Source organism: Mus caroli, chromosome 3 (genome assembly GCF_900094665.2).
Source record: "Mus caroli chromosome 3, CAROLI_EIJ_v1.1, whole genome shotgun sequence".
In the NCBI taxonomy this organism is placed as follows: domain Eukaryota; kingdom Metazoa; phylum Chordata; class Mammalia; order Rodentia; family Muridae; genus Mus; species Mus caroli.
In genome coordinates this window covers 56,225,315-56,243,178 of record NC_034572.1, presented here as the reverse complement: position 1 = coordinate 56,243,178, position 17,864 = coordinate 56,225,315, and the positions used below count along the sequence as shown (strand labels likewise).

Here is a 17,864-nt window from a genome sequence, read left to right as displayed (position 1 = left end):
CTTATCTGATTTAGGATAGGTGAAGATCCTTTCCCAATCTGTTGGTGGTTTTTTTGTCTTATTGATGCTGTCTTTAGCCTTGCAGAAGCTTTGCAGTTTCATGAGGTCCCACTTCTTTACTGCTGCCTTGTTTCCGTCCAAACTCAAGCACTTTGACTAGCCGGGGGTGGGGGGTGGGGTGGGGGGCGTGGGGGGGTGAACTGTTTCAGTGGGACGGCTTGCTCTTCTCACACACCAGCGGCCGGCAGTGCTGCTTCTGGCTTTCCATTTTGAGGGAACATTCCTACTGGATATCTAGCATGAACCATAGTGCTTTCTGTGATGCCAACTTGGACAAAATAAGATATTTCAGGGCTCATGAAATCTAACCTTTTCTTTATAGATAATGAGATTAAGGCCTGTAATAAGTTTGACTTTCCCAGGCTCACTGGATTGTTTAATAATAGAAGATGTGCTATGTTACAGGCTGCCCTGAAAGTCAGTGAAAGTATACTTTAAGAAACGCTTATTGAAAAGGATTTTCCTGAGACTGGAGCAATAGCTCAGTTGATACGGATACTTGGCATCCAAGTTCAGTTCCCAGCATCTAAGTCAAGTAGCTTACCAGTAACTCAAGCTCACCAAGATCTGGTGTTGCCAGGCCTTGTTGAGCACCCAACCACACACATGGCACACACCTACACAGATATTACATACAAACATGAGTTGAAATAAATGTCAAGTTTTAGGTATTTTCCATGCCATAGAATTTACTAATTTCAAGTGTAAAATTTAGTGACTTCTAATTTTATCAAATTGAATGACCATCACCAAAAACCAGGGTTAGGATATTTCCATTACACCAGAAATATCTAGTGTGCCCATTTATTCCTAATTCTTGTTACCTCCTCTGTTCTAGGATACCATTCATCTACTACCTGTACCTGTGGAATTGTTTTGCTTTCTCTGATACTCTGAGTACATATTTCTTTTATATTCCCACACAAATCATAAATGTGAATTCTTGCTTTGGTTTTTTTTTCTTTTTTTAGAATAGCCATCAATTTCAAAATGCTGAATTTGCCCTTTAAGAAAAATCTTTCAAATGAAAAGCATATATCTGCATTCCTTATCTAATTCTGATTAGTGAGTGTGGTGCTTGATTAGGTATGGCTCCCATAAACTCATGTGTTTGAATGCTTGACCCATAAAGAGTGGCACTATTAGGAGGTGTGGCCTTTTGGAGTATGTGTGGACTTGTTGAAGGAAGTATGTCACTGTAGGGGCTGGCACTGAAGTCTCCTCTGCTCAAGCTCTACCCAGTGTGTCAGACAGTCTTCTTGCTGCCTGAAGATCAAGCGGTAGAACTCTCAGCTCCTGTTCTAGCACCATGTCTGTCTACATGCTAAGTGTTATCATATTGATAATGGACTAAACATTTAAAACTATAAGCCAGCAGAAATTAAATGGTTTTTTTTGGGGGGGGGTGTTTTTGTTTTTTGTAAGAGTTGCCATGGTCATAGTGTCTTAGCAATGAAACTCTAAGACAGTAAGGAATGTTTTCTTTCCATTGTTTGGTTAGATATCCACAACAGCACACAACATTCCAGCAGATGAGTAATTTTCATTAAGATAAGAGAAATTACTTTACCTTTTTCCTCTTTGAGGATCTAGGGATAAAATTCAGGGGCATACATATGAAGCAAGTACTTTAGCCCTGAGGCATATTCTCAACCCTGTGAAAAATTAATTTATTTCTTAGGATTCACTTATTTCTAATAGAATACTATATTTTTCTAAATATAATTTATAATTAATATTTTTTTATTTTATAAGAATTGAATCCAGAGATTTATACATACTATGTGAAAATCCTACCAATGAACGATATCTGTGGCCCTTTTAAAATAATTTTTTTCTTTTGAGAAAGTTTCACCAAGTTGCCCAGGTTGGCATTGAACTCAAAGTGGTCTAGTCAGGTCTTAGAATTGAGACCTGGTTATATTAGCTTCCCAAATTTCTGGGGTTAAAAATTGACACCACCAAGCCCAATTTATATTTCATTTCAAGTTAATTTTGTCTCTCATTTTTGTTAGAAAAAAAAACTGATAAAACATGAAAATAAACTTGAATGTTTAACATATATGTAACTCATAGAATACAAGTTGTTTTATTTCTATTAGACCAAAAAATGGAAAACACCTTTTAATAATTCTCAGACTAATAACACATTTAAACTCCCAGTTCCCATAGCAATTCCTGTAGCTGTGATGGCTGTGCCCATCGACCTAGATGGACTTCAAAGTATGATTTGAAAATATGATGATCACACTTTCTGTAAGGAAGAAACTAACTGAAATGAAATAATATGTTCACTAAAATTCTGTTCTGGCTATAAGATTGATGCAAAATGAGATTTTATTTTTAGGTTGAACATTTTTTTCATCAGACTGGATTATTTTCAACCAAAATGAAATTTAAATTAAGCTTTATATCATATTGAATTAAACATATTTGAATTCAGATTTTTGTTTTTGTTTTTGTTCTAGTTAACTATAAAATTGGCTTTGGGGCTTTCTGTTATTCCTCTAGTAGGAATCAGATTCTCTCCTTTAATTCTCTAGATTACTAATCCTATAAAATCACAGACTCTATTTATCCATGAAGACATGGAGCTTGAGACAGTGCAGAGCCAAACAGACTCACATATCTGTTGCGGTCAAATGTATGACCCATGACCTGGCAAACTCAGCATCATCTGAGAGTGTTTGGTAAGTCCCACCACATGCCTACTGAACCTCATTTTGCATTTGCACAAACAATAGCATTTTTATTTTAATGAAGTCCAATTTATCAAATTTCCATTTATGTTTTTGGTGTCAAGTCTAGTAACACTTTGCCTCTAGATTGCAAATGTTGTTCATTGTAAGTAAAAAAAAAAAAACCGTATAGTCATATTTTAATTTCTAATCCATTTTAATCAATTTTTAAATAAAATATGAGATAATTTTAGGCTTTTTAAAATATATACATATACTCCATCACCATTTGCTGAAAAGCCTATCTTTCTTCTTACAAATTGCTGTTTCACCTTTGTGTGAAATTGGTAGAATACAAATATGTTTTTAGATTTATGTCCATTTTTGTGTCTCTGTGAGTGTGCATCATGTGTGTGCGGGAGGTTTGACGGACACAAGAGGGCATCCAATGACTTGGAGCTTGCATTACAGAAAGTTGTGAGCTGCTTGATGTTGGCGCTGGGAACGGAATTCAACTCCTCTAGATCAACAGCAAGCATGCCAAACTACTAGGCTACACTTCCAGCCAGAGCATATTTATGTCTACTTCTGGCTTTTCTATACCACTCCATTGATTTATAAGTTTAGTCCTCCTTTAGCATCATGGGATTGATTACTATACCTGTGTTACAATTCAGCAGATTATTCTTCTCACTATGCCCATATTTTTCTTTCTCAAAATAATATTAAATATTTTACACTATTTGACTTTCTGAGTAAATTTAAAAATATTCTTATGTATATCTGTAAAATATCTTACTGGGATTTTATAGAAATTATATTAAAGATATATCAACACAAAGAAAATTGAGATCTTACTATGCTGTCTTCTAACCCATTGTGTCTTCCTTTACTTAGATATTTGGTTTCTTTGAGTATCTTGTTCATTGCCAGTATGGAGATCTGTTTAGGTAAAATTTATATCTTAATATTTAACATCATGAGCAATTGTACATGCTAGTGTATTTTCAGGTTTTTGGGGAGGGGGTACACATCCATTGGTGGTATTAAAACAAAAACTCCAATAAATTCATACACTTATCCTTATATCCTACAATCTTGTTTAGATCTATGTCTAGTCTTCATTTTTTTATGGTTCCCTGAGATTTTCTCTATCATTCATTGTCTCCTCTCTTCACTTTAAGCTGTGCTGGTACTGTATTGCACAGACCAATAAGCACCTGTGTCCTTTCACATTGTAGTATATCACTGAAGGAAGATATGGCAAGAACTCAAGCAGAGCTGGAACCTAGAGGCAAAGGCAAGACCTAATCCAGAGGCCGTGGAGGAGTACTGCCCACTAGCTTGTTCCCTGTGTGTTAGTCAGCCTTCTTTCTTTTATAACTCAGGACCATACCCAGAGGAGTCACCACCCACAAGGGGTTGGGCTATCTCCCATGAATCACTAATAAAGAAAATGCCTTACAGGTTTTTCCCACGACCCTATCTTAGGACAGCATTTTCTCAGTTGAAGTTACTTCCTTTCCAATGACTTGAACTCCTGTGAAGTTGACCTAATACTAGTCAGCACAATCATGGAATTTTTCTTCCTTAACTATGGTGGATCACATTAATCAGTTTTTGAATTCTAAACCGGCCTAACATTTTTGTAGTAAACTTTACTTGGTCATAATATGTATTTATTCTATTGATGCCTGGATTGTTAATATTTTTTCAAGATACTTACATCTGTATTTATGAGTGATATTAATCTGTAAGGTTTTCTGATGCTATCAATATAGTTTTGGTATTAGACTAAAATCAAATCTTTGAAATAAACTGTTCCCTCCTCTTCTAGTTTTTGCAGGAAAATTGATATTTATTAGTTCCACTCAAAATTGGTAGATTTCTCTGGTGAAACCATCTGTGTTGTAGGGTATTTCTCCTTTGACATTTTTAAGTTACATTTTCAAATGCCCTGTTAGCTTCTTTAGACTTCAATCCCTGTTTAATTTTTAGATGCCCTGTGGTAGGTTTTGTGCTTTCAGGGACTCAGTATGTTTCATTTAAGTTGCTGAATTCAACTGTGTGATTTGTACATCATGCCTCCCCATCCTTCTAGCATCTGTGGTTATCACCTGATCCTTTCTTACACAGGTCATCTGCATCTTCTCTTTTGCTTTTGTTAGTGCTCCTAGGGGTGTCAATGTTATTAATCTGTTAAAGAAACCAACTCGTGTGCATTTATTTTCTCTGTGGCTTCCATTCACATGATTTCTGTTATCTTATTTTCTTCTTTATTGCTGCTTTGCTTATTTTGCTTTTGCTGTTTTAAAAATAAATCTTGGTGAAAGCTTAGGCTTGAGACTGCTGCTGTATTCTAATACACGGATTTAGTGCTTTAAATTCCTCTCTCAGTGCCGCTTTAGCATGGATTTTGGTACGCTGAATCTATTTTAATTCAGCCCAATGTGTTTTCATTTCCATCAACACTTCTTCTTTGAGTCATGCACCATTTCTTAGTGTTTGCTTAGTTTCTGGGAGTTTGGGAATGTTCTTGTTAAATTCTGGTAACCCTGATTCCACAGATAGAACAATATTCTGTATAATTTTATTTCTGCTCAATGCATTTTCATTTCTTTTGAGACGTTTAACAAATTAAAGATAACCTCAGAGGATACTAAAATGCATTCATGCCGAATTAAGAAATGAAAACAAAATCACTTCCTCTTGAATTAGTTGAACTGGAAGTGAGCCCAAGTTTAATTTTCTAATCTACCTGTGCCTTCCATCAGTTGATAATCCATGGTTACTGACCCACCTGTGAGCTCTTTGTTGTGAGTCTTCTCTGTCCTTGTTGTGCCTGTCTCTGAATGTCTGTGTCTGAATCTGAGCCTATCCCTGTGTCTGTCCATGAGGAGAACATTGTTCTGTATTTGTTGAGCAGCACAGAAAATACCGTATGGAGGACATGAGGGATTCTTTACAAAAATTCTTAGAATTTTACAAGGGAAGAAATTTAACTGATCCCATCTGACTCACAATAGCAGACAACACTGAAATCCTATGCAATTGAGCTATATCTACATTACTTGCAAAATGTTTGGTGGATATTTCCTTTAAAGTTGCTTTCAACCTGTTGGCTGTTTTCAGCTAATGATTACCATAGCTTTCTTTACTTTACATACACACATACTTTATTCTGGGTTAGGGTCAAGAAAGGGTACATAATTTAAGATAAAATTGAAGCATTTTCTTGGGTTGTAAAGGCTGATTGTATGGGAAATTCAAGGCAAGTAGAGCTGGCTATATTGTTCTCTTAAAGGTAGGTTAAATTTAAACAGGCTGAATACACAATAGGAGAGCAGGTTAGTACACAGACTTTAAAGAGCTCAAGAGGTATTAGTAATTTTGCTGAGAGGTCTGTCAAAAGTTGTCTTTGGCCAGCACTCAGGAGGCAGAGGCAGGCAGATTTCTGAGTTTGAAGCCAGCCTAGTCTACAGAGTGAGTTCCAGGACAGCCAGGGCTACACAAAGAAACTCTGTCTCAAAAAAACAAAAAACAAAAACAAACAAACAAACAAACAAAAAAAACAAAAAAAAAGTTGTCTTTGGGGGAATGTTCAAAAAGATTTTCTTACAATATGTATCACAACATTGTTCCCTGAACTAGCACTAACATTTGAATAAAATATGTACTGTGCTTTTATTGGATGGAATTTTCTTTAAAATAGTCTACAGATTGATTAGATTGCATGGACCCATATCAATCTTGCTGGTTTCTGACTTTGTTCTCAGTTGTTGATACAGTGTTTGCAGTCTCCAGCTCTATGAAGAAGTTGCTCATTTTCCTTTGCTGTTACCAGTCTTACATCATGTATTGTACTACTCAGTGGTTTGTTGTGTGCATTTTAGGATTGCTACCTGTTTCTGGTGGATTGATCCCTTTACCACTGTGTAATAATCTTTCCTGTCACTGGAAGTTTTCTTTGCTCTAAGGTCTACATTTTCTTTCCTCCTGATGATTCATTATTTATATGTGTGTGTGTTTCTGTGTATCACAATCTACTCATCTTATTATGGTTGAAGTTAAATGCATTGCATAATCTAATAACTTCGAAACCACCCCATCACTCTCCATCTCTCTAGATTGCCTAAATTGTTCCTCCACATAGAAGACTATGTAAGAATTATTTGACATAAAGATAAAATGTAGAAAAACCATTATACTTCCCACGGCTTTCCAAGTTCCCTTTCTCAAGTCCTGATATGAGACACAGAAAACAGAAACTTACAAAACATCTTGGGCTCTACCCTCTCTGTGCCCTGGAACAACTAGCATACACGAGAGCCTTGCTATGTGTTAAGGATTCTACCCATCCCTTCCTGTGCATGAATTCTTGTAAGGTTAATGTTTTCAAAAGATAAGCCTAATACTCAGACAAGTGAAGACTACAGAGATTGTGACTCCACTGGGTTCAAAGACAGGGGTATATGACTAGGTGGTAGAATTTCAGCCCTGGCATCCACAGAATCAAAGAGTTTTGGCTTGGCAGTATCTATGTATCCCTCAGTTCCTCATATGCCAGTTCCTGTATAAACATCCAAGTTCATGGCTCTTTCTCTTACACAAATGATTTTAAAAGACCTCCTGTTTGTTTTCCCTGGTACCTCATTCACACTTTTCAATCCATCTTTCACAGGATGCTCAGTTATCCTCCTACAATACACTTTCCCCATTTTATTCCTATTAAAGTGTCCTTGTAAGATCCACTCAAAATCTTTATATTACAGCTGCTTTTCTAAATACTGTTTTAATTCCTAATGTGAGAAAATCCTTTTTCTTTCCATGTTTCCCAAGAATACTGTAGATTATCCCCAAATTAGGAGAGTGAAATGTTAGCCATGTTTATCTCAGACTTGCAAGGAAATAGAGTGACATGAAGTTGCAGAATAGCTTAGAGCAAAGGGCATGAGACAGGTGATCTTGGACTTGGGTTTGACTATGACATGCACTTAGTTGTGCCTCCCACAACTCAATTACATCATCATATGTACGCTTTGGTTATCCAAAGGACTTTATTTTAGAAGATTAATATGCATATTAATTGTGAAAGTGTTAACTCACCAGAAATTGTAGCATGTGGCTCATGGTCAGCCGGATAAGTAAGTATTGGTCATGGTGAGCATCAGTCTTCATGGTTAGACTTTCACCATGAAAAAAGTCATGGGCTAAGGAGATGGTTCAGTGGCAAAGATGCTTGCTGTACAAGCCTGAAACCTGAGTATGGAGACGCAGAACCCTCACAAAAAGTGGCATTTGTAATTCCCAGTGCTCTGGGCTATGGTTTCTATGGGCAGCCAAAACAGTGAGGTTTCAGTCCTGTCTCAAAAGTAAGTAAGTGAGTGAGTAAGTAAGTAAGTAGATAGATAGATAGATAGATAGATAGATAGATAGATAGATAGATAGATAGATTGATAGATAGACACCTTTGGTCTCCAGATTGACCTCATAAGCAAAAGAACTTCCCTATGCTCCTCCCTTCGCCCCCCACACACTCCAAATTAAAATAAGAAAGGGTATAAGGCACACGCCTGAGGTCTGGGAGGGTAGACTTTGCCACCCATCTTTTCATGGAAAAGTATTTTATTAAAGGCCTTAATTTTCTTCCCCAACTTTTTCTTACTTTAGTCAGTTCTTGTGTGTCATCACATGTTGGTTCACTAATCATACAAAAAGGACATGGTTGGACAGAAGTTTGAGGAGCTGGGAATGTGAACATATGTAATATTTATAATTACTGAGGTCCCCCAGATAAAACTTTTTAAAAAATTTAATTTTCTCATGAGTTTTTATGTCTGATTTTTGTTTTCTTCCTGGTGTGTCTATTCCAGCTTCTCCAACCTGCTTTAAGTCTGCTTGACATACACTTCTCGATGTATATACATTTAAAGGCCAAAGTCTCTCTAAAATCATGAAAATTAGATTTTTTTTAAAAAAATATTAAATTTGCCAATCATTTGGATTACTCATGAATCAATGGTACATTCCAATTTCTGATTCAGAGGACCCATGACCAACTGTGGCCTTGGATAAAGTGATGATCTCTTATGCTGTAATATGCCTTGCTTAAGTTGAATAATTCAGACAAGCAAGAGAAAGCTTCACCTTGTTCAGATAATCATGTAGAGAGACTCTTTTTATATTATAATTTCACCCTGAATTCACCTAGAAGCTTATTGTGAAAAAAAGAAAAGGCATTCAGTGTATCCAAGGTCAGCAAGTTTGAATCAATTATCACAGATTATTTGTGCTAATGTGTTTACATGGCAGGCTCTCTTCTCCTTAAGTATTTGTGAGGTTCAGAAATGCTTTTCATTTCCAAATTAAAAAAAAAATTCTCCCAGCCACCCACACTCCTGAATGTACTGCAGTAACGGGTTATCATTATTCCCAGGCAAATGCAAATCCGCTCACTTTAAAATGGTAAGAAAGCACAGACTATGAAATGAATAGTTCCAGGTTATTTAAATAGATTATTCTGATTGTGCAATAAAGACGATGTCTAGTTAAGTCCCATACATTTTCGTTTTATCCAAGAAAATGTTGAGAAGATCTTCCCATATACCTAAAACTAACACCTCTTACTCAGCATGGTCAAAATACAAAAATGTATTTTGGACAGTAATACTATTTTGCATTTTTATTTGCTTTAAAAATTTTTATATAAAAACAAAATAACATTCTGTCATTCTTCTTGCTATTCTGTAGTTGTTTTGAACCATGGTCTTGGTTTGAGATGAAGACTGGTCTCAGATTCATGATCTCACTTCCTCTACCTTCTAAGTTTTGAGATTATAGGTCTTGGCCACCATATCCAGCTACTCCACATATTTTGAAATAGCATCTTCATCATATACTGTATCTTGTTTCTTGGCTGAGCTTTAACAGCTAGAATGTTACCACATTAGTATGTTTATACATTTTTTTTTTGCTTATTCACAAGCTTATACATTTTTCACAAGACAAAGGAGAATTCCATTTGGATTTTCATTTTAAAAATATATTAAGTCATTATCCTCAGACTTGTAATGCATCTCCTCAAAATAAAATATTGCTTTTATTTTCTTCTGTTTTTGTTTGCTGATTTTATTACTGTGGTGGTTGTCTTGGCAGGTTTCACAATAGTGCTGTTGTTTGGAATCAGACCTTATTTTTATTTTAAAGATTATATAGATGTACATGTCTGAGAGTTTTCCCTGATGTATGTTTGTGCTTCATATGCATGCCTGATGCCCATGGAGGCCAGAAGAGATTATTAGATCTGATTCCCTGGAACTGGAATTGTGTAGAGTTGTGAGACACTATGGAGATGTTGAGAACCAAACCTGGGTCCTCTACAAGAATAGCAAATGTTCTTTAACTCTGAACCATTTCTCCAGACTCTGAATGGAACCTTTAAAAAACTTGTTTTGATTGGTAACAGCTACCAGGCTCTCAATTTTACTTACAATCGAACCACCTCACTAGAGTCTGTCATTAGTTCTCACTCAGATTTTTCTTTTCTCTAGAATTATTAGGTAGAAAATTGGTGCTTCCCCCAGCTGTGTAGCCTTGTTTCTTCCTGCTTGGTGCCAGTGCACCTTATTCCTTTTTTTATGGATTGTGCCCCAGCTAGGACCTTTAGAGCAGTGCAAAGTATCGTCAATGCCAGGGATTTCCACCATCTCTGAGGACGTAGTCCTGCTTTGGGAAGATTCTCCAGTATCTCTTTCCCTCGCTTGAAGCTAGGCTAACTTCCCCATGACAGCCTTGAGCACAACATTGCATCTTCATGTGGACTGGGATGTTTCTGAGGTGGAGGTTGAACAGATCTGTGTTTTGTGGGATGTTAAGGCATGAGAGCTTCTTCACTCCACTGTTAAGTAACAGCCAGCCTACCTTTCACTCATAATAATAACTCAGTCCACATCTTCTATTCTATCAATAACAGTAGAAAATCCTGGTAATTTTACTGAGTCTGACAGCTCCTCTTTTATACCTTTCAATATCATAATTCTCTCTTTTTTTTTTTTTAGATTTATTTTATTATATATAAGTACACTGTAGCTGTGTCTTCAGACACTCCAGAAGGGGGCGCCAGATCTCGTTGTGGATGGTTGTGAGCCACCATGTGGTTGCTGGGATTTGAACTCTGGACCTTCGGAAGAGCAGTCAGGTGCTCTTACCCACTGAGCCATCTCACCAGCCCCATAATTCTCTTTATTCATGATTCCATTCTCGATAGCCTGCAATGGTGTTCTATAACTTAAATAATACCTAAGTCCTGTTTAAAGGGGACAAATAATTCTATAAATGATGTCAGATTTTTATGGTTTTACTTAAAGATGTACAAATAAAATATGATTGTACAATTAAACTAGGGGCTTATTTATATCTGTAAACCCAGTCCAAGAGAGACACAGGCAGGAAGGTTATGTTGCCAAGGAAAGTCTGATTTTTAAACTGTACCTATAAAGTGCATGTAAAATATATCACCTTGATCATATTTAAATGATCACTGCTTGGCTATATGAATATGCTTAATATATGATAATTCTAGTTATTTTTTAATTTTGGAGGCATTGTTCTGTTTTTCATGGCATCTGTATCATTTTACTTTCCCACAAACAATAGGTCCCAAGTTTCTATGCATCCTCTTCAATAAGGTGTTTTTCTGTATTTTCATTGTAGCACCCCAAAGAGTTTGAGCTTTGATTGGCATGAGTTCTTGCATGAGCGAGGCTGAGTACCTTGCCATGTATGTCCTGGCCACCTATGCAACTTCTTTTCAGAAATCCTCTCCAGATTCTTGGCACAGCCTGATTTTTCAGGGTTTTTTTTTTTTTTTTTTTTTTTTTTTTTTTTTTTTTTTTTGCTGTTGTTGTTTGTTCTTATCTCTGCTTTTGCTTCTATAGCTATCATATATAGACCATCCATTTGAATAGGAAGGTTTGAAAAAATTATTTTAATAACACAGTACTTTAAATGCTATTTCAGAAAAATCAGTCTTTATACTTATCCAGACTTTTGCAATATCTAATTCTAAAATGTTAATCTGAATGAGCTATCATCATTTTAACTCAGTATGTGGATCTGTCAAATCAGATGAAGAGGACATTTCCAATCTCATTTACTCTTAAACATTCTTGAAGGTTTATTTTTACTTTGTGTGTATGAGTGTTTTATTGCATGCGTGAATACATACCATATGCATACCTCATACCTAGAGGCCAGAAAAAGGCATTAGAGCCCTAGGAATGGCAGTTATAGCCACTTTTGAGGTTCCGTGTGAGTACTAGGAGCCAAACCTGAGTCCTCTTTGAAAGCAACAAGTGGTCTTAATCTGTGTACCATCCCTTCTGTCATCTTAATTGTTTACTTGTTATGTACTAATTTTGGAGGTAGAATGGCATGTGCTAATGCTATGGTTTGTGTGTGGAAGTCAGAGGATGACTTACAGGAGTATGTTTTCTCCTTCTTCTATGTGGGTTCTAGGCACCAAACAGAGGTCACCGGGCTTGCATGGCTAATGTTTTTACCTGCTGAGCCCTGGTCCCTCATCTGCTTGATATGAACTGCTAACAGCAGTACTGTTGCTGCATATGAATGTTGTATGCCGGCCCACAGCCTACATGAACCGGGTACACCTGGGAGGCAGGCTGGGGCTGAAAGAGACTTAGACTTCGAGAGAAATTAATGGAGACCAAGACACGATTCTGTTCAAGGCCTGCCAGTTTACTAAGAGAGTGTGCTTATAAGGGGGAAGGCTCATCCCCCGCCAGTCCATTCTTGGTGTCTGGATCCAGCCTGTAGACGATGTGCAGGATAGGATGTTCTTCTGGAATATCTCAGGGACCTCTCAGCAGGTAGCAGTGTCTTGGAGGAGAGCAGTGGTAGGTGACAAAACAATAGAGCCATCTAGGTCGGAAGGCTCCACCCTAGGTAATCTCCTTCTTAGTGGCAGCAAGGTCAAAGTCTGGATCAGCCTGCTTCGAGGCTGGGGGAGCATACATATGAAGACATAATTAAACGTCTCTTTAGATAGGCATGTCTGTATTCTTTTAATCTGTTTGATAACTCAGGGTTTTTTTTCATGGATTTTTTTTTTTGTTTTGTTTTAAGCTTAACATACTACATAGCAGTTTGTTTGTATAATGTAAAATCTCAAAGAATAACCCTTAGGGGTGATTTATTGAAGTAATAAAGTAGTCCATTTTTCTTATAACAAATCATAATGTAAGGTAATTCATCTTTCAAATGACCAATTTCTTAGACTACAGAATGGTCATCTTACATTATGAGACAACACTCAGAATTCCTTTCATGTGTGCAACTCTGTATGTGGGCATGTGTCTGTGTGGTTGTGCATTGGGGTGGGGGGTATGCTCACTCATGCAGGTGTGTTGGAGAACAGAGATTGGCTTTGAGATGGCTTCCTCAATTGCTGTCCAACTTTGTTGCTTGAGACACAGTCTTTCATTAAGCTGACCATTTTGGTTAGATTCCAATGAACCCAGAAACCCTCCTGTCTCTGCTGCCACCCAGTGCTAAGGTTACAGATAGATAAGACCACAGAGGCTTTTTCCTTGAGTTCTGGGGGTTACATGTCAGTTCATCATCATGCTTGCACAAAAACTTTATGACTGAGCCATCTCCCCAGCTCTGACAATCAGATGCTCTGACTGAATAATGCTTTAGTAGATTTTGTAGTAAAAAATCAGAAATCTCTGTCTTTGATTTAAAACAAAAAAAACTTCAGGAAGACCTTTTAATTCATGATTTTCCAAGCCCACCCTTCCTCAGAGTACCCTGTTTGATACCAAGCATGATAGCACTAATATTGATGTCACTGCACAGAGTATAGAGCCTAGCCTTGATGTAATACAATACACTCTCTTCGTCATCATCTAGAAAACAATGTGTACATAAAAATCTAGTCTGCCTTACTCTCATTCCATTTCACATTAAGAATAAGAAGGTCTTTTAATGATATAAATGTCTTCTTAACTTTTAAGATTAATCTTAAGTGCCACTCCTATATAAACTATCCTTATCAAAAAGTAGGTATTCCTTGGACTCCAGTGAACTTGGTCACTAAGTCAATTACAATATTTAGAGTGAAACATTCATTTCCTCACACCTTTCTAAGCCTAAATACTGGAAAGATCTTTGAATGAAGAGAGTATTCCTGTATTCTGAATGTGAGCTTGATTCTTGTACAGGGTAGACACTTACCAAATATTTACTGGTAGATAAAGGCCTTTTTCCCTTTACCAAAACTGCTACTGTTAAAATAATATTCTGATAGAGAAATAGAGCCAAATTGTGTCCTGTTTCCTTTTCTGCACTGCCAATACAATATTTGTAGAGTTGAAGTTCTTTACCTCCATAGATAGCAAAACCAAACTTTATAGCACAAGATTTCAAGATTCTTGGCCTAATGGAATGCAGATCTCCGGAGTGAGCATCCCAGATCCCCTTATACAAAAACAGTGGCGCAAGCCTTTAATCCTAGCACTGGGGAGGCAGAGGCAGGCGGATTTCTGAGTTCAAGGCCAGCCTGGTCTACAAAGTGAGTTCCAGGACAAAAAAGATTTCTCCATAAGGAATTACTTAGACATTTCTCACATATCACAGGCTTTGCTTTTCATGGTCCTTAAATTCAAGAAAAAAAATGTGTTATAAAAACAACCATTGTCAGGGGCTTTGGGGCTCCACCACTTACTAACTACTGACCATCAATAGGTGTGGGAGAGGTTTTGTATCTACTTGTATCCCCATTGGATGGATAGTTCCAAACATAAGGTCACCCAGCTAGCACTCTATGGGAAGCAAAACAAAATGTCATGAATATAATAAAGAGATTTGCAAAGAATAAGGGAAGCTGGCAATGGTGGGAGAGAACAAAAAGAGAGGGCAGAGTAACCAGAATGCATTATACATATGTATAAATTTAAAAAAAAACAAATGATTAATTTTTAAAAGACAACAAAAGAAAAACCATCTCCCAAAAACTTAAGGTTCATTCTCATAAAGCATTCTCTAACTATGGGCTGGAGAGAGAGCAGTTAAATGCTCTTGCTGTTCTTCCAGAGGAGTAGAATACAGGTTGTAGCATCCACAAAAGGGCAGTTTACAACTACGTGAATTTTCCTTCTGGAGGATAGGACACCCTCTTCCAGCCTCTATGATGTACGTACATGCATACAAGACTCATTAAAATTTAAAAATAAATATTTAAAAAATGTTCTGAAAAATGTTAAGCTACTTGAAATATTTTGTTTTTGTTTTTGTTTTTTTGTTTTTTTGTTTTTTGTTTTTTTTCTCTAAGTAGAAGAGAATCCACATTGTTCTCCAAGAATGAAAATCTGGTCTTGGGCTTTTCCTAGTCATTCTTCCTGGGAACAAATGCAAAATTCCAGGCTTCATCCCACAGAAAAATTTTCCTGGAAGGGAGACGTTCAATGTCAAAGCTGAAATGGACTCAGGAAAAACTAAGAAATTTGATTATCTTTTTTTTTCAAGATTTATTTTATACATGTGAGTACACTGTCAATGTCTTCAGACATACCAGAAGAGAGCATTGGATCCCATTACAGATGGTTGTGAGCCACCATGTGGTTGGTGGGAATTGAACTCAAGACCTCTGGAAGAGCAGTCAGTGTTCTTAAGCACTGAGACATCTCTCCAGCCCCAATGTTAGATCATCCTGACCTAGAAAAACTAATGTAGGCAAATCCAGCAATTCAGCAACTCCAGGTTTTCTCAGTTATAGGTGTATGTGTAAAAGTATCTGATTAGTTGTCCCTCATCTTATGTCTCCAGATCACCACAGGTTTTAATTAGAGCAATGTGTTTCAAACTTTACCATGAAGCAGATTCAACATGGGCCTTTCTCAAGTGAGCTTCCCCTTGGGATAACTTGAGTGTAGAGCTTTGGAAATTTGCCATTTCCTCCAAGCTCTCAGATAGATAATGCTGAGGTGATCTGCCTTGGAGAACTCTGGGTATTTGCATCTTACCATGTCCTTCTAACATGAACATGTAAGCAGAAAGAAGGTCAAGTTGGACCTGTGAAAGCACAATGCAGATTGTAGACTTTTATGAGAATCAGGTTTCTTTTCTTTTTTTATTTCTGTTTCTTTCTCCCCCCCACCCACCTCCAAACCTGATAATGATGCTTCATAGAAAGAGGTGTAATTTTTGCAGAGCCACGGAGTTCTCTATAATTGGGTTTACCTTAATGGCTGATTTTTCAGTGGAAAAGCAAACCCATTTGATTCCTCTTAGGAAGTAGCAGTTGAATTACCCTTTGTTCTTAATTTGTGTCATAGCTCATAATTACCATTTTCTGTGGTAGGTACATAAAAGAGAAAAAAAAAACACTGAATGCTGATAACACAATCTACATTTCCTATGATCTATGAATGCTTTGCAATGTAACCGAATATGTAGCAGAAATATAAAAGCAATTGCACATTGTAAATATGCATTTCATTTACATCAAAATCCTATCCTTGGAAAGGAACAGCTTTCTTACTGCTTCCTATCAGCACACTCATTTTGCTCTGCACTGTGAAAATATCTCTTGCCTTCACTTAGTGACCTCCTTTAGGCATATTTGACTTAGGAGAAACTTAGCTACTGGAGCAAAATTTAAATCTCATTTGTAAGTTGTTTCCAGGGAAATGGATCAGAAATACAAAATTTACCATTCTGTTGCATAAAATAAATTTCTACGAGTTCCGCTTTAGACTCGATTTCAACACTATAATCATTTTATTTTTTGTTTTTTGTTTGTTTGTTTGTTTGTTGTTGTTTTTTTTTTCCCACAGCGTTCCGGTGGTGGTGGGCTGGCTATTCCCATATGCGCGTTCCAGGGGACTGTGTCTCTCCAAGCACCTACTGGGAAAACCCTCTCTCTTTCTACTTATGAGGTCAGCGCAGAAGGGCAAAAGATAACCCCAGCCTCTAAGAAAATAGAAGTCTATCGATCTAAAAGTGTTGGCCATGAACCGAACTCAGAGGAGTCTCCCTCCACGTTTGCGGACACCAGTGTAAAAATACACTTGGAAGTTCTTGAAATTTGTGACAACGATGAGGCTCTAGACACTGTGTCAATCATCAGCAACATCAGCCAATCCTCCACAAAAGTCAGGTCTCCTTCTCTGCGCTACTCACGGAAGGAAAACAGATTTGTCTCCTGCGACTTAGGAGAAACTGCCTCATACTCGCTCTTCTTACCCACAAGTGATCCTGATGGTGATATTAACATCTCTATCCCTGACACAGTGGAGGCCCACAGACAGAACAGCAGGCGGCAGCATGAAGAGCGGGATGGCTACCAGGAAGAGATCCAGTTGTTAAACAAAGCCTACAGGAAAAGAGAGACAGAAAGCAAGGGTGATTAGGAAGTGCTGAGACTAGTAGAGGCCAGAATTGCTGCAAAACAGACCTTAGACTGCAAACCATAATCCTGAGACTAATTTCCCACTTTCTTCTAGTTATATGCTCTCATAGCCTTCCCTGGTTTTCTAGTTATTATTTGTTGGGATGACCTGCCATAGTGCACACATAAAGTGCATTTCACGTGTTACTTAAAGATCATACACTGTGGTAACTGACCAGTTTTGTGTCTGATTTCTAAAATCTTTCTAAACCCAATCTTGGCCTAGTTTGATAATATTTTGCCTGTTTGTCTAATGAATACACTGTTCTCATGCATGAGTTTTTTTACACAGGCTGCTTTTTACTGCAAAAGAGAAAAGAGATGTTCTGGCCATAGGGGGGGGAAATACACCAAAATTCGGAGTTGTATTTGAATATGGATATGTATCTGGCCAAAAGAGCTTATTCTAGTTTCTGCTTTAACCTTTCTGTTGTCTAGGAAGTATGTTCTTAGCTTCGAAGTGGAACTTTGGAAATACGTGTATTCCTAGTCTATGATTATTTCATTTGTTGTTATAAAATACACGCAGCTTAGTAAGTGGTTCTGCTTGTCTTTCTTTGAATGGAGATTGGGAGAAATCCTGTCACATTAAGCCCTGAGAGGTGCACTACACGAGGGCAACAAGCTTCTGGCTAAAGCAGAGGAACCCGCCCCCC

The 17,864-nt window shown here is 37.3% G+C and overlaps 1 protein-coding gene and 1 long non-coding RNA gene across 3 annotated transcripts in view; one reads left to right on the top strand and one right to left on the bottom strand.

Moving 5' to 3' along the window:
- Gpr149 (G protein-coupled receptor 149) overlaps nucleotides 1–17,170 on the top strand; it is a 63,195-nt gene extending 46,025 nt beyond the window's left edge. The window contains exon 4 of one of the 2 annotated variants that reach the window (XM_021158987.2): nucleotides 16,595–17,170. In XM_021158987.2, coding sequence (XP_021014646.1) covers nucleotides 16,595–17,170 — 576 coding nt within the window. The remainder of the gene's footprint in view (nucleotides 1–16,594) is intronic. The other variant, XM_029475369.1, reaches the window with a different exon arrangement.
- LOC110291723 overlaps nucleotides 17,071–17,864 on the bottom strand; it is an 11,202-nt gene continuing 10,408 nt past the window's right edge. Inside the window, exon 3 of the long non-coding RNA XR_002377601.1 lies at nucleotides 17,071–17,133. This is a non-coding gene — a long non-coding RNA (uncharacterized LOC110291723). The remainder of the gene's footprint in view (nucleotides 17,134–17,864) is intronic.